The sequence below is a fragment of the Oncorhynchus gorbuscha genome, linkage group LG21, assembly GCF_021184085.1.
Source record: "Oncorhynchus gorbuscha isolate QuinsamMale2020 ecotype Even-year linkage group LG21, OgorEven_v1.0, whole genome shotgun sequence".
In the NCBI taxonomy this organism is placed as follows: domain Eukaryota; kingdom Metazoa; phylum Chordata; class Actinopteri; order Salmoniformes; family Salmonidae; genus Oncorhynchus; species Oncorhynchus gorbuscha.
Window position 1 is genome coordinate 55,838,407 of NC_060193.1, and position 21,434 is coordinate 55,859,840.

Below are 21,434 nucleotides of genomic sequence, written 5' to 3' on the forward strand. Positions count from 1 at the left end.
CCCTTGATCTCTCAACTGGTGAACCTCTCTCGGCCCCCTTGATCTCTCAACTGGTGAACCTCTCTCGGCCCCCTTGATCTCTCAACTGGTGAACCTCTCTTGGCCCCCTTGATCTCTCAACTGGTGAACCTCTCTCGGCCCCCTTGATCTCTCAACTGGTGAACCTCTCTCGGCCCCCTTGATCTCTCAACTGGTGAACCTCACTGAGCTCGAGCTGTTTTGAAAGGAGGAATGGGAAAACATTTCAGTCTCACGATGTGCAAAACTGATAGAGACATACCCCAAGCGACTTACAGCTGTAATCGCAGCAAAAGGTGGCGCTACAAAGTATTAACTTAAGGGGGCTGAATAATTTTGCACGCCCAATTTTTCAGTTTTTGATTTGTTAAAAAAGTTTGAAATATCCAATAAACGTCGTCCCACTTCATGATTGTGTCCCACTTGTTGTTGATTCTTCACAAAAAAATACAGTTTTATATCTTTATGTTTGAAGCCTGAAATGTGGCAAAAGTTCGCAAAGTTCAAGGGGGCCGAATACTTTCGCAAGGCACTGTATGTTCCCTATTTGTTTTTGTGGCTTAACGCTACAACATAAACTCTACATCAGCACCGTATTATTACCATGCCGGTTATTCACTGGGGACAGAGTTTCATAGAGAAAGATATTCCCAGATATTCATCTACTTCTGTGTCTATTGGGGTCACAGTAGAACACAGTAGCAGCAGCTCTTTATAAAAGCCCACCTGACGGAGGTAGAGGGAGCTGTCTATAGAGCCTTATGCTGAGGGAGGCTACAGTAACTCAGCCTACGTATCCACTCCTGTCTTATTCAATCAAAACCAATGGTCACACTACATTTTTACATTATCATAGTTGCACATACAGCAAGTCCTTTAGTCAGCTACGTATACGGAATTGTAATTTTGCAGTGAAATGAAATTTGGGGCATGACGAAACATAGGCCTAGGTACTAACTGAATTCCACACATGTGGTTCATAGAATGTGTAGCCTAGTGTTAATTAAATAACACCTCATCCATGCAATAGTCTGCTGTAAGACTCAGTACAGGACAGCTCCAGTGCTGCTAGGTGACCTAAACTGGGACATGCTTAACACCCCAGCCATCCTACAATCTAAGCTTGATATGCCCTCAATCTCACACAAGCTATCAATGAACCCACCAGGTACAACCCCAAATCGGTAAACACGGGCACCCTCATAGATATTATCCTAACCAACTTACCATCCAAATATAACTGCTGTTTTCAACCAAGATCTCAGCGATCACTGCCTCATTGCCTGCATCCGTAATGGGTCTGAGGTCAAACGACCACCCCTCATCAGTGTCAAACGCTCCCTAAAACACTTCAGCGAGCAGGTCTTTCTAATCGACCTGGCCCGGATATCCTGGAAGGTTATTGACCTCATCCCGTCAGTAGAGGACGCCTGGTTATTCTTTAAAAGTGCCTTCCTAACCATCTTAAATAAGCATGCCCCATTCATTTTTTTTAAACCAGGAACAGATATAGCCCTTGGTTCTCTCCAGACCAGACTGCCCTTGACCAGCACAAAAACATCCTGTGGAGTTCTGCATTAGCATGGAATAGACCCCATGATATGCAAATTATCAGGGAAGTTAGGAACCAACATACACAGGCAGTTAGGAAAGCTAAGGCTAGCTTTTTCAAGCAGAAATTTGCATCCTGCAACACTAACTCAAAAAGTTCTGGACACTGTAAAGTCCATGAGTGCACCTCCTCCCAGCTGCCCACTGAACTGAGGCACTGTCACCACCGATAAATCCACTATAATTGAGAATTTCAATAAGCATTTTTCTACGGCTGGCCATGCTTTTCACCTGGCTACCCCTACCCCGATCAACAGCCTTGCACCCCCCACAGCAACTCGCGCAAGCCTCCCCATTTCTCCTTCACCCAAATCCCGATAGCTGATGTTCTGAAAGAGCTGCAAAATCTGGACCCCTACAAATCTCTTTCTAAAATTATCTGCCGAAATTGTTGCAACCCCTATTACTAGCCTGTTCAACATCTCTTTCGTATCATCTGAGATTCCCAAAGATTGGAAAGCTGCCGCGGTCATCCCCCTCTTCAAAGGGGGAGACACTCTAGACCCAAACTGCTACAGACCTATATATATCCTACCCTGCCTTTCTAAGGTCTTCGAAAGCCAAGTTAACAAACAGATTACCGACCATTTTGAATCCCACCATACCTTCTCCGCTATGCAATCTGGTTTCAGAGCTGGTCTTGGGTGCACCTCAGTCACGCTCAAGGTCCTAAACGATATCTTAACCGCCATCGAGAAGAGACATTACTGTGCAGCCGTATTCATCGATGTGGCCAAGGCTTTCGACTCTGTCAATCACCACATTCTTATCGGCAGACTCAACAGCCTTGGTTTCTCAAATGACTGCCTCGCCTGGTTTACCAACTACTTCTCTGATAGAGTTCAGTGTGTCAAATCGGAGGGCCTGTTGTCCGGACCCCTGGCAGTCTCTATGGGGGTACCACAGGGTTCAATCCTCGGGCCGACACTCTTCTCTGTATACATTAATGATGTCGCTCTTGCTGCTGGTGATTCTCCGATCCACCTCTACGTAGACGACACCAGTCTGTATACCTCTGGCCCTTCTTTGGACACTGTGTTAACTAACCTCCAGACGAGCTTCAATGCCATACAACTCTCCTTCCGTGGCCTCCAACTGCTCTTAAATGCAAGTAAAATCAAATTCATGCTCTTAAACCTGCCTGCCAGTCCAGCATCACTACTCTGGACGGTTCTGACTTAGAATATGTGGACAACTACAAATACCTAGGTGTCTGGTTAGACTGTAAACTCTCCTTCCAGACTCACATTAAGCATCTCCAATCCAAATTAAATCTTGAATCGGCTTCCTATTTCGCAACAAAGTGTCCTTCACTCATGCTGCCAAACATACCCTCGTAAAACTGACCAACCTACCGATCCTTGACTTCGGCGATGTCATTGACAAAATAGCCTCAAACACTCTACTCAATAAATTGGATGCAGTCGATCACAGTACCATCCGTTTTGTCACCAAAGCCCCATATACTACCCATCACTGCGACCTGTATGCTCTCGTTGGCTGGCCCTCGCTTCATACTCGTCACCAAACCCACTGGCTCCAAGTCATCTACAAGTCATCTATCTGCTAGGTAAAGCCCCACCTTATTTCAGCTCACTGGTCACCATAGCAGCACCCACACACATGACTGTAAGCTTTGGATAAAACGCTCCTCCAGCAGGTATTATCTCACTGGTCACCCCCAAATCCAATTCTTCCTTTGGCCGCCTTTCCTTACAGTTCTCTGCTGCCAATGACTGGAACGAACTGCAAAAATCACTGAAGCTGGAGACTCATATCTCCCTCACTAGATTTAAGCACCAGCTGTAGAGGCAGATCACAGATCACTGCACCTGTACATAGCCCATCTGTAAATAGCCCATTCAACTAGCTCATCCCCATACTGTATGTATTTATTTATCTTGCTCCTTTGCACCCCAGTATCTCTACTTGCACATTCATCTTCTGCACATCTACCATTCCAGTGTTTAATTGCTATATTGTAATTACTTCGCCACCATGGACTATTTATTGCCTTACCTCTCTTATCCTACCTCATTTACACACACTGTATATAGACTTTTTCTACTGTATTATTGACTGTATGTTTGTTTATTCCATGTATAACTCTGTGTTGTTGTGTGTCAAACTGCTTTGCTTTATCTTGGCCAGGTCACAGTTGTAAATGAGAACTTGTTCTGAACTAGCCTACCTGGTTAAATAAATGTGAAATTTTAAAAAATGAATGAAAACAAATGCATGGTGTCATACAGTGGTCTGCTGTAAGGCTCAGTACAGGATAGCACCATGCATGGTGTCATAGTCTGCTGTAAGGCTCAGTACAGGACAGCACAATGCATGGTGTCATACTGTAGTTGTTGTAAGGGTCAGTACTGGACAGCACCAATCATGGAGTCAGTCTGCTGTAAGGCTAAGTACAGGACAGCTGCTGAGAATCATTCTGTTAATAAACTCCTTCCTCCATGCTACAGAGGGTAGGACAGAGGAAGAGGCTATGCTAAGCTATACTAGCCCAAACCTCCTGGGCCTTCGCTACACCATCTCCTCATAAATCATCTTCTCACTTCCTCCTTTTGTTCCAGGAGACACTACACACACAGGACATGGCACAAGATGATATCGTAGCCATCTTAGAGGTATCACATGGGGAACCCACAGTGATAAGTGATAAACCATTGTGTTGGCGGGTCATAGTGTTTTCTGGGATCTGCTCAGCTGATTGGGGTTAGCAGTAAACAACTGATGTGTGGTAGGAAAGTGTTCTACCTGTAACCCTCTAGCATAGTCAGAGATACTGTAGTCAGCAGGGAATGACAAGAGCACAGAGTGATAGGAAACAGCAACACCTAAGTCCCAGCGTCCCGGGCTATTTGTTATTGTAGAGGCCGACTTGTCCCAGTCCCAGGGCTATAAGTCAGTCCACCCGAGCTGAGTGTTCCCAAGGCTGTGTTTTGTCCCAGGCAGGACCAGACAGGCTCCAGGGGGTGTGAAGTGGTGGATATTAGGGTGTAGCAGGATGGAACCAGACTAATTAGTCTATTTCCATGAATTGCTGACTGGCCGTCTGCTACATGGTGAGAAGACTGATCATATTATCCTACTGATTCATGGCACACTGTGACAGACGCTGTTTCACTGTCAATGCTTGGACGGGAAACAAAAATGCTGTTCCTCAAAGTATGATTCATTACTAATGTCAAGTAATGAAGCAATCTGTATTATCACGGACGGAGAGGTTCACAAACTCAATACAAGCCTGATGGAATTTTAAAGGAGAGTTCCGAGTGGCGCAGTGGTCTAAGTCTAGCGTCTCCTGTGGCGGGCCGGGCGCCATGCACGCTGACACAGTCGCCAGGTGTACAGTGTTTCCTCTGACACATTGGTGCGGCTGGCTTCCGGGTTAAGCGGGCATTGTGTCAAGAAGCAGCGTGGCTTGTCTGGGTCGTGTTTCGGAGGGCGCACGGCTCTTGACCTTCACCTCTCCCGAGTCCATACAGGGGTTGCAGCGTTGGGACAAGACTGCAACTACCAATTGAATATCAAGAATTTGAGGTGAAAAGGGGTAAAACAATTTTTTTTTAAAATACTGCTACACAAACAAGTCATATAAGGATGGTTGGTTCCTGCATGACTGATACCAGACCAGGCTTCTTACCTTGAAACTGAGATACTCCTTTTGGTTCCCAGAGCAATGTTCTGGGCATACTGCCAAATTGACTAAGCAATCTGTCACTCGCATAAACCCAACCAAGCGATGTTGTTAGAAAGCAGTATTATTCTAAACATACGATTGGATACACACAGAACATTTCCATCACAATGCATTACTAACGTCAAGTGGAAAAGGTGCAGAGTAACGAAGGTGCAGGTTATCAGTGTGTTCATGTGGCTTCATAAGCAGTATGACTCCCAGGAATGGCTGTGTGACGACAGCTTGTCTGTTCGTCTGTAGAGTGGTGCCAGGTTTGGTCCTCTCCTCTCTGTCTCTCTTCCTGCTCGGTCTCCCCAGCTATCGTCTCTGTTTCTCTGTGTGTGTGTGTGTGTGTGTGTGTGTGTGTGTGTGTGTGTGTGTGTGTGTGTGTGTGTGTGTGTGTGTGTGTGTGTGTGTGTGTGTGTGTGTGTGTGTGTGTGTGTGTGTGTGTGTGTGTGTGTGTGTGTGTGTGTGTGTGTGTGTGTGTGTGTGTGTGTGTGTGTGGTGCTGTGGCCATCCTGGGATTAATGTTGCTCTCTCAGACACACTGCCTCTTAGGCCTGGAAAACACACACACACACACACACACGATGCACTGCATTCCAGAGACAGGAAAACATCCAACTCAACTCCATTCAAGTCAACCCTGAAACAACACTCAAAACACACTCAGAACAAGTGCACATAAAAACTAAATGTTGTCGCCAAAAGATTTTAGCCTTTGGAATCTGCTGAACACAGATATGAATCCTAACAAAGCTCCTCATGACTGATCATCTACATGGTCACACTAGTGTGCATGTTACACCATAGAGGCAGTTCTGTTCTGGGCTAAACAGTCACATGATCACACAGGCCTTAGTCATGTGATGGGGGACTAACTGTGTGGTGGGATCAGACCAGCTGACCCTTCAGCAGGGGTAAATATGTTAAAACCTAATCTGCTCAGCTCTACTGAACACAGGCACTGTGAGGAACACCTCAGAGCTCTGTGCTCGGCCAGGTTTGATTATACCTCCACTCCCATCAATTCAAACTTTAGAAACTACACAAGCTTCCAACATATAAATGAATGAGATACCAAACCCATTCACAGGGTTGGTTAACTCTTCAGATTCCTCAGGTCTCCGTGGAATTAGGTAAATCCACTTTTAGTTCTCGCACTCCACAAAATGTATTACATTTATATTCCCTGGTGCCACTAGGGCAGTTTGGAACCGATGATGATGAATGAGTTCACAGAGGTGTGCAATAGTTTTGACGGATTGATTTAGTACCTTGTTAATGAAGGCTGTGATGTTGCTGATGTTCTAATGTAATGTACTTGTCATTGGATCTTGTTATATTTCTTTAAATCTTTTGCTTTGTGGTCTCAGGCCACCATTGAAAATTAATCCTGGTCTCAACTGGACTCCACTGATTAAATAAAAGTAGCTAAGAATGTATCAAATGACAATAGAACAGACGCCAGAACAGAAATGCCAAAAATAGACCTGTCAATTCTAAGTCCAGGGCTGTGTTCAAAAACCTAGCGGGGGTGTAAGTGTGAGCGTCACAGTGAAAGTGTCTCTCTGGTCTCAGTGTTAAAAGGTTACATCGCCGTGCACTGCCCACATACTGTAACAATGAGGAGGGCTCGTAAAAGCTCCGCATTGACATGATTGGGACTTCCTGTATAAACACAAACACTTCTTTGACAACTTCCGTCACAACAGCTCTGCTCCGCGAAGCGTAAGAAGTATACATGCCCTGACTTCTGCAGAGGCCGTATCTCAGTAAATGCTGTACAGCCACTGCAGACCTCAGATTGACCATACAGAGGCTTTAAGGCTGTCTGTCTGTGGTGCTATCTAATCCTCCAGACTAGAGCCAGGCGTGTGTGTGTTGGCCCTGTGGCATCACTTCACTACACTCTCACCTTAGCAGCACCAGTCAATCTCCTACTACCTATAAAACTTTCACCAGCTAAAGCCAGGACCAAAAATAGCATAGACCTGTCAGGAACCTCCCTGTCATAGAGCTAGGAGCCAGCCAGGGGACAACACAGACCACAGTCACAGCTCTGACTCCTTTAACCCTTTATTTCGTTCTTTTGAATGAAAACATTGAAAATCAATACCAGTGAAAGTTTTGAATGGAGAGAGTTGAGGTTATGTTTTTCTGACTTGAAGCCGAATTATTCTGACTAGCAGAAATCTCTCTCACACTCACTCAACGTGCAGCCAGGCATAACAACCCAATACCTCTCCGTCAGATCACTGACAGCAGCCTGATAGCAGCCTCGCTCTTCTCTCCTAAACGCTTCAAATCGATCTGTGGGCACATTGCATCCACTCACCTCACCAGGCGTTTGATAGACAAAAGGCTGCCAGCAAGAGCCAGCCATGTTTAAATAGATCATTTATCAGATTACAGACCTAGACTGAGGGATTTCTAAGCACGCAGAGACAAAAGGACCTGGTAGGGAAGTGATACTGAAACAATGGAAATCTGTTCTGAAGTTCACGGAGCTCGCAAAGTAAAAGTTGAAAAAGAATGTCTTTGTGAGATCAGATTAGGCAATGAAGCGAATTGTAATACTTGTATCATTACGGTGCCTCAGCCCACTCACAATGTGGACAACGAACACGATCATCTGTGATATTTGATCACAGGATATGACACAGATATACACACACATACATACACTGAATGTACAAAACATTAAGGTCACCCGCTCTTTCCATGACAGACTGACCAGGTGAATCAAATCCTATTTTATTGGTCACATACACATGTTTAGCAGATGTTATTGGTCACATACACACGGTTAGCAGATGTTATTGGTCACATACACATGTTTAGCAGATGTTATTGGTCACATACACACGGTTAGCAGATGTTATTGGTCACATACACATGTTTAGCAGATGTTATTGGTCACATACACACGGTTAGCAGATGTTATTGGTCACATACACATGTTTAGCAGATGTTATTGGTCACATACACACTCGGCCTTGTCTCAGGATGGTAAGTTGGTGGTTGGTTAGCAGATGTTATTGGTCACATACACATGTTTAGCAGATGTTATTGGTCACATACCTGACATGATGACTGGTTAGCAGATGTTATTGGTCACATAGTCCACATGTTTAGCAGATGAACATTTATTGGTCACATACAGCCAGAAGAGGACGCCACCCCACATATGTTAGCAGATGTGACATGATTGGTCAGTCCATCTGACAGTTTCACTGTTCTGCCTTATTATTAGCATGCTGGATGAACATTTGAACATTGGTCACAGAAGAGGATACACACTAGGTTTTGGTTAGGGAGCAGATGTTATTGTTTGCTGTTTGGGGTTTTTGGTCACTTTGAGATATCAGCACAGGGCTATATAAATAAATTTGATTTGATTTGATTTGATTTGTTTAGCAGATGTTATTGGTCACATACACACGGTTAGCAGATGTTATTGGTCACATACACACGGTTAGCAGATGTTATTGGTCACATACACACGGTTAGCAGATGTTATTGGTCACATACACACGGTTAGCAGATGTTATTGGTCACATACACATGGTTAGCAGTTGTTATTGTGAGTGTGGCAAAATGCTTGTGCTTTTAGTTCCTACAGTGCAGCAATATCTAACAATTCCCCAACAACTACCTAATACACACAAATCTAAGTAAATAAATGGAATAAGAATATAAATATATGGATGAGCAATGACAGAGCGACATAGGCAAGATGCAATAGATGGTATAGAATACAGTATATACATATTATATGAGTAATGCAAGATATGTAAACATTATTAAAGTTACATTATTAAAGTGACTAGTGATCTATTTATTAAAGTGGCCAATGATTTCAAGTCTGTGTGTAGGCAGCAGCCTCTCTGTGTTAGTGATGGCTGTTTAACAGTCTGATGGCCTTGAGATAGAAGCTGTTTTTCAGTCTCTCGGTCGCAGCTTTGATGCACCTGTACTGACCTCGCCTTCTGGATGGTAAGCGGGGTGAACAGGCTGTGGCTCGGGTGGTTGTTGTCCTTGATGATCCTGTCACATCAGGTGCTGTAAGTGTCCTGGAGGGCAGTTGGTTTGGGAAAGGGGGATACCTAGTCAGTTGTACAACTGAATGCATTCAACTGAAATGTGTCTTCCGCATTTAACCCAAACCCTCTGAATCAGAGAGGTGCGGGGGGCTGCCATAATCAACATCACCCATGGCCACGCAGTCATGGGTGAACAGGGAGTACAGGAGGGGGCTGAGCACACACACTTGTGGGGCCCCAATGTTGAGGATCAGCGAAGTAGAGATGTTGTTTCCTATCTTCACCACCTGGGGTCGGCCCGTCAAGAAGTCCAGGACCCAATTGCACAGGGCGGGGTTCCGTATAGCTATAATGATGGTTGACGGTAGGTGGGGGCAGGAGTTCCTGGATAAACACAAACTCACTTCTTTGACAAAACTCACTTCTTTCCTTCACAGCAGCTCTGCATGAAATCTATGATCCCTTATTAATTTACTTGTTAAATCCCCCTCAATCAGTGTAGGTGAGGAGACAGGTTAAAGAAGAATTTTTAAGCATTGAGACATGGATTGTGTATGTGTGCCATTGAACGGGTAGTAGGTGTCAGGCGCACCTGTTTGAGTGTGTCAAGAACTGCAATGATGCTGTGTTTTTCCCGTGTGTATCAAGAATAGTCAACCACCGAAAGGACATACAGCCAACTTGATACAATCCCCTAGGAAAGCTTTTGACACCTTTTAGGCGTCCATGCCCCGATCAATTAAGGCTGTCCTGTGGCAAGGGGGGGACGACAACACAATATTAGGAAGGAGTTCCTAATGTTTTGTACACTCAGTGTATATTTAAGTCTACTTTAGTCAGTGGTGACACAATGACCTCAGAAAGCCCTCGTTCCAGCACTTTCCATGTCCTCACAATCCACTCAACCACAGTTCAGAGCATGAAGAGATTGTTTTTATTACCCAGACAATTCAATTTGACTTCCATCACCACATTATTATAAAGCCTCTCTCTCATTGCCCCACCCCTTTTCTCTCTCATTCCCCCACCCCTTCTCTCTCTCATTCCCCCACCCCTTCTCTCTCTCATTCCCCCACCCCTTCTCTCTCTCATTCACCCACCCTTCTCTCTCTCATTCCCCCACCCCTTCTCTCTCTCATTCACCCACCCTTCTCTCTCTCATTCACCCACCCTTCTCTCTCTCATTCCCTCATTCCCCCACCCCTTCTCTCTCTCATTCACCCACTCCCTCATTCTCTCTCTCTCATTCACCCACCCCTCTCTCTCATTCTCTCATTCCCCCACCCCTTCTCTCTCTCATTCCCCCACCCCTTCTCCCCATTCCCCCACCCCTTCTCTCTCTCATTCCCCCACCCCTTCTCTCTCTCATTCCCCACCCCTTCTCTCTCTCTCATTCCCCCACCCCTTCTCTCTCTCATTCACCCACCCTTCTCTCTCTCATTCCCCCACCCCTTCTCTCTCTCATTCCCCCACCCCCCTTCTCTCTCTCATTCCCCCACCCTTCTCTCTCTCATTCCCCCACCCCTTCTCTCTCTCATTCACCCACCCCTCTCTCTCTCATTCCCCCACCCCTTCTCTCTCTCATTCACCCACCCCTCTCTCTCTCATTCCCCCACCCTTCTCTCTCTCATTCACCCACCCTTCTCTCTCTCTCATTCCCCCACCCCCCTTCTCATTCTCTCTCATTCACCCACCCTTCTCTCTCTCATCACCCCCCATTCCCCCACCCTTCCCTCTCATTCCCCCACCCTTCTCTCTCTCATTATTCACCCACCCTTCTCTCTCTCATTCCCCACCCCTTTCTCTCTCATTCATTCATTCCCCCACCCCTTCTCTCTCTCATTCACCCACCCCTCTCTCTCATTCTCATTCCCCCATTCCCCCCTTCTCTCTCTCTCATTCACCCACCCCTTCTCTCTCTCATTCCACCACCCTTCTCTCTCTCATTCCCCCACCCATTCTCTCTCTCATTCACCCACCCCTTCTCTCTCTCATTTCCCCACCCTTCTCTCTCTCATTCCCCCACCCTTCTCTCTCTCATTCCCCCACCCCTTCTCTCTCTCATTCACCCACCCCTTCTCTCTCTCATTCACCCACCCTTCTCTCTCTCATTCCACCACCCTTCTCTCTCTCATTCACCCACCCTTCTCTCTCTCATTCACCCACCCTTCTCTCTCTCATTCCATTCCCCCACCCTTCTCTCTCATTCCCCCATTCACCCACCCTCTCTCTCTCTCATTCATTCCCCCACCCTTCTCTCTCTCATTCCACCACCCTTCTCTCTCTCATTCACCCACCCTTCTCTCTCTCATTCACCACCCTTCTCTCTCTCATTCCCCCACCCTTCTCTCTCTCTCAATCCACCACCCCTCTCTCTCTCTCATTCACCCACCCTTTCTCTCTCTCATTCACCCACCCATTCTCTCTCTCATTCACCCACCCTTCTCTCTCTCATTCATTCCCCCCTCTCTCTCTTCTCTCTTCATTACCACCCTTCTCTCTCTCATTCACCCACCCCTCTCTCTCTCATTAACCCTTCCCCCACCCTTTTCCTCATTGTCTGTGTCATTCACCCACCCTGCTGCTCTCATTCACCCCCCATGCATCCTGGCTGGTGGGCATTCACATTGATGATCCAATGACCCATTCCACCACTCTCATTCAAACAAAATCCCTCTCTCATTCACCCACCCCTGAGGTCTTCCTCTCATTGAGGTCTTCTCTCATTGAGACTGAGGTCTTCTCTCTCATTGAGACCCTTCTCTCTCTCTCTGAGGTCTTCCTCTTGACCACTCAGAGGTCTTCCCTCTATGAGACTGAGGTCTTCTGGCTGGTGGGCGGTCACATGATGAGTCTTCCTCATGAAACAAAATCCCTCTGTCTACACTGAGGTCTTCCTCTATGAGACTGAGGTCTTCCTCTATGAGACTGAGGTCTTCCTCTATGAGACTGAGGTCTTCCTCTATGAGACTGAGGTCTTCCTCTATGAGACTGAGGTCTTCCTCTATGAGACTGAGGTCATCCTCTGAGACTGAGACTGAGGTCATCCTATGAGACTGAGGTATTCCTCTATGAGACTGAGGTCTTCCTCTATGAGACTGAGGTCTTCCTCTATGAGACTGAGGTCTTCCTCTATGAGACTGAGGTCATCCTCTATGAGACTGAGGTCATCCTCTATGAGACTGAGGTCTTCCTCTATGAGACTGAGGTCTTCCTCTATGAGACTGAGGTCTTCCTCTATGAGACTGAGGTCTTCCTCTATGAGACTGAGGTCTTCCTCTATGAGACTGAGGTCTTCCTCTATGAGACTGAGGTCTTCCTCTATGAGACTGAGGTCTTCCTCTATGAGACTGAGGTCTTCCTCTATGAGACTGAGGTCTTCCTCTATGAGACTGAGGTCTTCCTCTATGAGACTGAGGTCTTCCTCTATGAGACTGAGGTCTTCCTCTATGAGACTGAGGTCTTCCTCTATGAGACTGAGGTCTTCCTCTGATGATCAGAGACAACAAAGTTGTAGCAGGATCTTGTTATAACATGTTACAATTCAGGAAAATATAATTATCTTTGATTAATTTCAAAACGGAATGACACTTTGACACTATCAGATTTCTGCTGCAGAGAACACATCCTAAAGTGATGAAGATCAAAGTTCAAATTCAGACTGCCATGTCTTTGTTCTAGTTTTCAGACGACCTTTCTTGTACATGATGTATGACAGGCAAACCATAGACAGTCAATCACATGAGTGTTTAACATGTTTTCTATGACGACAACCAATGTTGAAAGGTCAGAGGTCACAGCCTAAACACATCAGCAGCGTGACGTCTAGAGAACCAACCATTGACTTCTAATCGAACTAGTCTTTGTGCTCCATTATAACCCTGAAAAGGGTTTTTTAAAAGGGGATCACGCACTAGTCTTCCGCTCCGCTCGTCCGGACACGGGCCAGAGAGCTGGGTGCATGAACCCTGATGTCCTTGGTCGTCACTGTGGGAACAGGAGGAGGATCTATATTATGGTACGCTGCACCACGGCTCTCACCTATGGTGTTGACACAGTGGATAAAATAGTGCTACGCCTCAGTGTGTTTCATTAGCTCCCTATCAGCCGTGAAATAAAGCTGCCACCTGTGCCCTCAGCCACTCCCCCCTCTCCTTCACTTCCTCTCGCCATCTCTTCCTCTTTTACTCAGTGACAGTCTAACCCCCCCCCCCCCCCTCTGTCTTACACTCATTCACACAAGTTATTCCAAGGACAGAGTGTGTCTCCAAGTTGTCATGGCACATTCTTTAAGAATTCTGACAATTATTTAACCATTAGCTCACCATTTCCATCCCAGCTGGGGACCATGAGGAGGGACGTCCTGTTTTAACTAGTCGCTCGTCATTAATCTGATTAATATCAGTCATAATAGATCAAAGGGAATGTCAAGCTCTTTCTCTCTCTCTCTTTCATAATGTATTTCCAGGCTGAGCGTGCAGTTCATCAAGTCTAGAAGTTGAGAATCTCTCCTATTCGAACAGTGAGGACGTTCACGCTTCACTTCACTAAGGTCCTATCAAACTGACAAACGCTCATCCACCATCCATTGCTATTACATCACCACTGTCTGCTGTGCTAGGCTGGCTCATTCTCCTCTGACACTGCTGTGGATAGGTAGAGGGGCTCTGTTCTCAAGGACAGAATGTCCTGAACGATCCCTCCACATAGAAATGTATTGTGTAGAATGGACAATGTTCTATCACACAGTGTTCTATCACATTTCTATCTACATTCAGTTTTATGAATGTGTCGTGCTGGGCTACTTTCATCCTGACATCACTGTAGATTAGAGCCGTTTCAGTTGGATCACATGGAACAGATTTTGAGCAGCTCCCTCTGGGCTCTGGGACCAGTGACCTGATATCAAAACACTGCTAAAAGAAAGAGTACCGTCATTGAGATTGGATTGAATTGAGCCCAAAGCCATTTCAACCTTTTGAGATGCACCTGAGCAATGTTCCTGTCTCTGTGTGATCTCTAAAGAATGAGTATGTGCTGTGTAGTGAGATCTGATTCTCTGAGGGGGGCGGCATTAAGGGTTATGCCCCCCTTTATCAGCACTGTTTAGTGTTCCTATCCAAGGGCCAGGAACCAACACATGGGACATTACCAAGTTCAAACACTCACTGGCTCAATCTCTCCTGATGTGGCCTTTTCTGCTCCATTAAATAACTGCAATCCATCACCAGCCTCTTGGTCCACAGGGCCCTTCCCTGTGTAGGTTGATACTCAGCAGTACGGTTGGTAATACTGGAGCTGTAGCAGCTCAATAGTTATAGGCAGGGCCAAAGATATACAGAGTTTGGTGGTCAACTTGCTTTAAGATTCTAGAATTATGATGGGCACCATGTTGGAACCAAATGAATGGAAAGTAGAATGTCATTGTTATTGGATGGAAAGGAATTAACCGGATACTTAAAGGAGAGCAACAAGACAAAATGGATTAAGGAGGAGCTCTGTGGATCCCTGTTCAAGAAGTAGCCCCGTCTGTCCGCACAGAGACACACGTACAGTATGAGGGTGTTAAGTCATATGTTATTACCACCTGGCTGAAAGACCCTGGACCGAGAGACACAGAGGGTGGGTGCAGCGAGGTGTGATAACACTGTGATTACACAGCTCACACAGTCATAATACCGCTATTTAACCTGGCTACAGCTAGATCAATACGGGAAGCTTGAGTCGAAGCTCTATGAGTGAGGTCTTCAGGGGAAATACGTACTCATGTCCATTGAGAGTTGCATAGTATTTTCATGCAGCAAGCCTACATCAAGGAAATGAGCTTTTTTTCTTTATCTCAGAAAAATGGTTTTAAAGAGGCCAAGCATATTACATCATATTGTAATGCACAGTACAGCTTTTGAATTGATGTAATTTACACAACAGCAGCAAAAATATTTTTTGACCAGATAAAATGTTTGTGTGACCTTTAGAAACCCCTGACCGGATCCTAAGTCTAAACACTAACGACAAGTGGTGTCATGGCCCGTTATCCGTTTAGCTCAGATCCTACTAATCCCAAAACGTCCCTCCTGTCCCGTTCTGTCCCTAGAAACACAGCACAACAGTCACAACACCATACATAGGCAGTAGACCCTGTGTAAATATCCCACTGGTGGACACAGATGCTGTGGTACTGTATTACTGACTAGCAGGAATAATGAAACACTAAGAACGTGCTATACAGTACAGCTAATGTAACAGAGTATAGGCTACATTACATAATGGTAACATTACATGCTCATGAGTTTACCTTTCAAAGCAAGTTAATTCAATATCTTCTCGTCCCATTTGGAGAGATCCATTGTGCAGTCAGATATGATCATTTACATGTCTGTATATTCACCTCATAATCACCTCTCAACAACATGATCCCATTATATCATGACATGGTTCTAGTGTTTCATTAAGGTCCCTCCCCCTGGCGAGTATAAATGAGATCATCTATCTATGTGGACAGCGAGAGAGAGAGAGAGAGAGAGAGAGAGAGAGAGAGAGAGAGAGAGAGAGAGAGAGAGAGAGAGAGAGAGAGAGAGAGAGAGAGAGAGAGAGAGAGAGAGAGAGAGAGAGAGAGAGAGAGAGCTCCCCCACTCCTCACCTAATCCCCAGGAGACAGGAAGTCAGCAGGAGAGAGACTTCCTGTCCAGACGAGCTGATTAGTCAGCAGCCAAACAGCCACGGCCCGAGAGTTTCATGCTCTGTCCCACCTTTCTAGTATTGACCAGTGTGTTACTGTTGTGTGCTTGTGCTTGTGTCTGTCGGTCTGTCGCCCGATTTGCTTCATACATGTTCCATCGCTTACCTTCGTGTTAATGAATAATGCATTACTGTCTCTATGCTGTTGTTGTTTCTATGTTTCTGTGTATTATTTTGTACTTGTGTTTTGAGTGAACCCTCAGGAATAGGGAAGAGTAGCTGCTCCGGGAACCAAATAATTGAATAGAGAACAGATGTCATTGGCTGAGACTGATGACAGAATCATTGATAATGTCCTGATTCCTGTGTCCTGGCTGATTTCCCCCGAGGCAGAACACAGGGAATTACCCCAAAGGAATAACGTATTCATCAGTAACAAACCATTGTCAGGGGATGAGCCCAAAACACAGTGCTACACACAGAAAAAAGTCTGTACAACGAGCCTCATCATTGTAAGAAACAGCAATTTCACTCACGGCTTCAGCTCTATGGATGAATTAGTATTTTGGTTTCATAACCCACCAATACATCATAGGCGAGGAACAGCGGGCACCTTGTGCAAACTGACAGCTACAAAGATTACAGTGCTGCCTTTGAACACTTTTGCGGGAATGACAATTTGAAATTGTCAACCTAAAGAAGGTACACTTGCATAACTGTGTGTCTGTGTGTGTGTGTGTGTGTGTGTGTGTGTGTGTGTGTGTGTGTGTGTGTGTGTGTGTGTGTGTGTGTGTGTGTGTGTGTGTGTGTGTGTGTGTGTGTGTGTGTGTGTGTGTGTGTGTGTGTGTGTGTGTGTGTGTGTGTGTGTGTGTGTGTGTGTGTGGAAATCTCCTCTCCTAACGCCAGACAGCATTTCTACGCATTAGATCAAAGTTCAGGGGGGCCCAAGCTTTTTGTGACAAACTAACCCAGTGCGTACTGCATCCAATGGGTTGCCTTCCTCTCTCCCTCTACTCACTGTCACACTCTCTAATAGACACCATTAATGACCATCAAAAGTTACAGTATGTTATTCAATAGTCATGTATGTAGTGAAGTCCTATGGATATAGGTTTGTAGCCAATCACCAAGACAACATCACTATTTGCTGTTCTTTAATTCACGCCCATCATATCTCAACAGAGCGAGGCAGAGTCTGAATCAGAGTCTGTCTGTCAGCCCGTCTGTTTGCTGATAAACACACGTCTCAACACGCGGCTACAGCCATGCCCTTCAGAGGTGACGCGCTGGACGACTCGCATGTATACCCCGACTAGTCCATTGATGTTCTGTGTAGTTTTTAAAAATGTATTTGATTTTTTTACACCCTTTTTCACCCCAATTTCTTGATATCCAATTGTTAGTAGTTACCGTCTTGTCTCATCACTACAACTCCCTCACGGGCTCGGGAGAGGCGAAGGCTGAGAGCCATGCGTCCTCCGAAACACCACCCAACCAAGCCGCATTGCTTGGCTACAGTCAGTAATATGTCCATAAGCTTCTCCAAATGCCTCGAACCCCGTGGCCTCATGGGAGCAGCCCTCTGGATTAGCGCCAAACAAGCATTACTGTACTGAACTGGATAACCCACGGCCCATAGGCTCCGATGTAACCTATTGATGTCCCCAGCAGCACACATCAGCCCTAAAACCACTGGATTACATCATTCTCCACACAACTACGCTAGTCATATGGTCTAATGTGTAAAGACAAAAAAGGAGTGTTTGTTTGCTTTAGGTAAGCCAGAGGAGGCTGGTGGTCTAATGTCTAAAGAAAAAAGGAGTGTTCGGTAAGCCAGAGGAGGCTGGTGGGAGGAGCTATAGGAGATGGGCTCATTAGCTGAAATAGAACAAACGGAACGGTATCAAAACACATCCAACATATGGAAACCATGTTTGAATCTGTTCCCTTCATTACAATGAGCCTGTCCTCCTATAGCTCCTCCCACCAGCCTCCTCTGATGTAAACTTATGAACAGGTGGTTTATGGGATATCTGTAATATTTTTTGCTTCATCTTTTAACATGCAACACAGAACATAAATACATTGGTAGAAGTGTATTTTGCATTCTTGGGTTGTTGCTGTTTTTACAGGCCTTTACCAGGGGCCTCTACCTCATGAGTTCAATTGCATTATTGTTATGTTTACATTCCAAAAACGGCCCGTTATAAATCGCAGTCTGGGTCAGGTGGGCATGATTTGAAAGCTTGTTCTATTGCCATCATGACTAGCTAAATTATAAAATACGAGCTAACAGCTTTCACAAGGCAATTCAGAGAAACAGATCGTAATTTTGGTGTACATAGAAAGGAGTCATTAGTGCATTCGGGTGCGTCTGCCACGACACATTTTCTTCACAATAAACAAAGTCTCATTCTGTTCAGAACAGCATAGGGTATGACGGCATGTCATCTTGTAACTGTACATAAAACATAATGATCTTAAACGTTGAAACACTGTATACGGCATGAGTTTTATTTCGAAATGTGAAGCTCACATTTGGACTCACTGTTTGGCTTGCTTGTATGACATCAAGGCGGTATTTACTATACTCCTCAATGTCTCATCTTTCAAAATACATAAAGTAATCTTAATTTATTCAGAGAACAAAAAATATGCAAAATGTTGCCCAATTAGAGGGTGGGTTAGGGATAACTTTTTGTCGTGCGTGGTATCCAAATTCATAAAGGCTGTCAGTCAAAACCCACACAGCGCCGTGAAGTGCAGAGCCGGAGCTCTGACGTCATGTATTGAGTGTTCCTGTACAGCCATTACCTTCCAAATGTATTTATTTATCCGTTATTTTACCAGGTAAATTTGAGAACACGTTCTCATTTGCAGCAACGACCTGGGGAATAGTTACAGGGGAGAGGAGGGGGATGAATGAGCCAATTGTAAACTGGGGATTATTAGGTGATCGTGATGGTTTGAGGGCCAGATTAGGAATTTAGCCAGGACACCGGGGTTAACACCCTTACTCTTACGATAAGTGTCATGGGATCTTTAATGACCCAGGACACCCGTTTAACGTCCCTTCCGAAATACGGCACCCTACACAGGGCAGTGGGACAGGGCAGTGGGATATTTTGGGGGGAGTTTATTAGTGCCGTAATCTATCATTTTCATCCGGTATATGGGTACGAGTGTAAAGGGCAACATGGGAAATGGAAACACACAATTGTTCATAGAAACGCAACAATGTTTAATTGAGAATAGACTGTAAAACCGCAACAACCTGACCAACAAGTTGGTAGCCTACTGTACAATAGTAGGCTAAACCCCATAGACTTTTGCTTTGGCACAAGCAAATCGATTCCAAGAAAGTAATTCAGTGCAATAGGCTACTTACCCATCTGGTGATCAATTTGCGAATAGAGCTAAAATCCATTATTTAACAGGTTCCAGATGCTCCGGGCAATTTATTTTTTGCAGTCTTCTTTAATCTTTTAACGCTAGCTAATTTTTATTTCTACTCTATACTCCATGATTTTCGGACGGTCCCCCTTTTCTGCCTAAGAACTATAATAGTCTGGGTGCGACTATTGTAATCCTATACAATCAGTCATCACCTATTGGTCTCTCTATGAAAGGTAAAGCTCAAATGCCCACGCGCTTTCATAGTTCTGGTTTCATTCATATGCTGACATGTTAGTCTATGATTCAGCAGCCAGTACGGTATTCTTCCCCAATGTTTCAGACGCAAAGTCGCTTACTTCTACTAGTCAGAAGTAGCGTCTTCTTTTCCCTCTCCTGCCTTCTCTCTCTCACCTTCCTCGCGCGGGTAATCTTCTTGGCTCTCGGCTGTGGGAAATAAACGTTTTTCTTCCATCATAGGCTACGTCACTGGGAGCCGTAAGCGCTTGCGCAATATAGTGTCACACACTTGCCTACTGGAATGTATCAGTTTCGGTCAGGCGTGCATGCTCATGTCTTTTCTCAGCAGAATCGCTTAAAAAACGTATTCAGGATTGGTGGGTCCCCTGCGGACGGTTGAGCTAATGTAGGCTAATGCGATTAGCATGAGGTTGTAAGTAACAAGAAAATTTCCCAGGACATAGACATATCTGATATTGGCAGAACCCATAAATTATTGTTAATCTAACTGCTCTTTCCAATTTACAGTAGCTATTACAGTGAAAGAATACGATGCTATTGTTTGAGAGGAGTGCACAGTTTTGAACATGAAAAGTTATTAAAAAACAAATTGGGCACATTTGGGCAGTCTTGATTCAACATTTTGAACAGAAATATAATGGTTGCTTGGATCAGTCTCAAACTTTGCACGCGCACTGCTGCCTTCTAGTGGCCAACATCTAAACTGCACCCGGGCTGGAATAATACATTATGGCCTTTCTCTTGCATTTCAAAGATGATGGTACAAAAAAAATATAAAACAACAGTTTATTTTGTTTGGTATTGTCTTTTACCCGATCTAATGTGTTATATTCTCCTACATTCCTTTCACATTTCCACAAACTTCAACGTGTTTCCTTTCAAATGGTACCAAGAATATGCATATCCTTGCTTCAGGGCCTGAGCTACAGGCAGTTAGATTTGGGTATGTTATTTTAGGCGAAAATTGAAAAAAAGGGGCCAATCCTAAAGAGGTTCTTAACTAATACACAAAACTGTTGCATAAACTAAGAGTTAGAAACCAAATGGAATGGCAAATTCCCCGTTAAAGCATGGCAGCGCACCATGGTAAGGTTTTGAACCATAAAGCCTAATTCATTTTGGCACGTGCAGGCTATAATAAACTTAAATCAAAAAGTGTGTGTGTTTGTGAGAGGGAGAGAGAGAGTTCACAAACCTGTTCTAATAACACACTGACATCTTAGGACCAGAACGTACAATATATCAGATCCAACCAAATTACAACACAGTCTGAGTTTGAGTTTGAGATTATTTTATTTTTTACAGGGACAGTGCACATTAATCAACGTTTCAGTAAAAGTGCCGGTTTTAGCCAGCCGGATAATTTTCAACCGCAGTCCCTGGGCAGGTTATTAAAAACAATTACAATATAGACAATAATTGAGCAGTGAGCACACGCAGAGCAATATAGGACAAGCAAGACATAGCATACAGACAGAGCAACATAGGACAAGCAAGACATAGCAACATAGAACAAAAAGCAGCAAGACAAAATTCATAAAAGCAACAAAGCGTTTCCACACCTCACAAACTACAGCCAACATGGAAAGCGGCAATACACAGCTAGGGATTATGATCACAAATCTGATTGACCTTTAGCCATGTATTCATACATTTTGTGAAAGTGTGATAGGTGGTGCAGTTATGTGTGTCTGAAGGCAGTGTATTCCAGACATGGGAAGCTCTCACAGAGAAAG

General features: G+C 44.8%; 1 protein-coding gene across 4 annotated transcripts in view; it reads right to left on the reverse strand.

The window, feature by feature from the left end:
* The window catches only part of LOC124007627 (phospholipid-transporting ATPase IH-like), a 118,840-nt gene extending 98,995 nt beyond the window's left edge, over positions 1–19,845 (reverse strand). For all 4 annotated transcript variants that reach the window (XM_046318265.1, XM_046318264.1, XM_046318266.1 and 1 more), the window contains exon 1: positions 19,433–19,845. In XM_046318265.1, coding sequence (XP_046174221.1) covers positions 19,433–19,471 — 39 coding nt within the window. In that variant the 5' untranslated portion in view covers positions 19,472–19,845. The remainder of the gene's footprint in view (positions 1–19,432) is intronic.
* Positions 19,846–21,434: the final 1,589 nt, after the last annotated feature.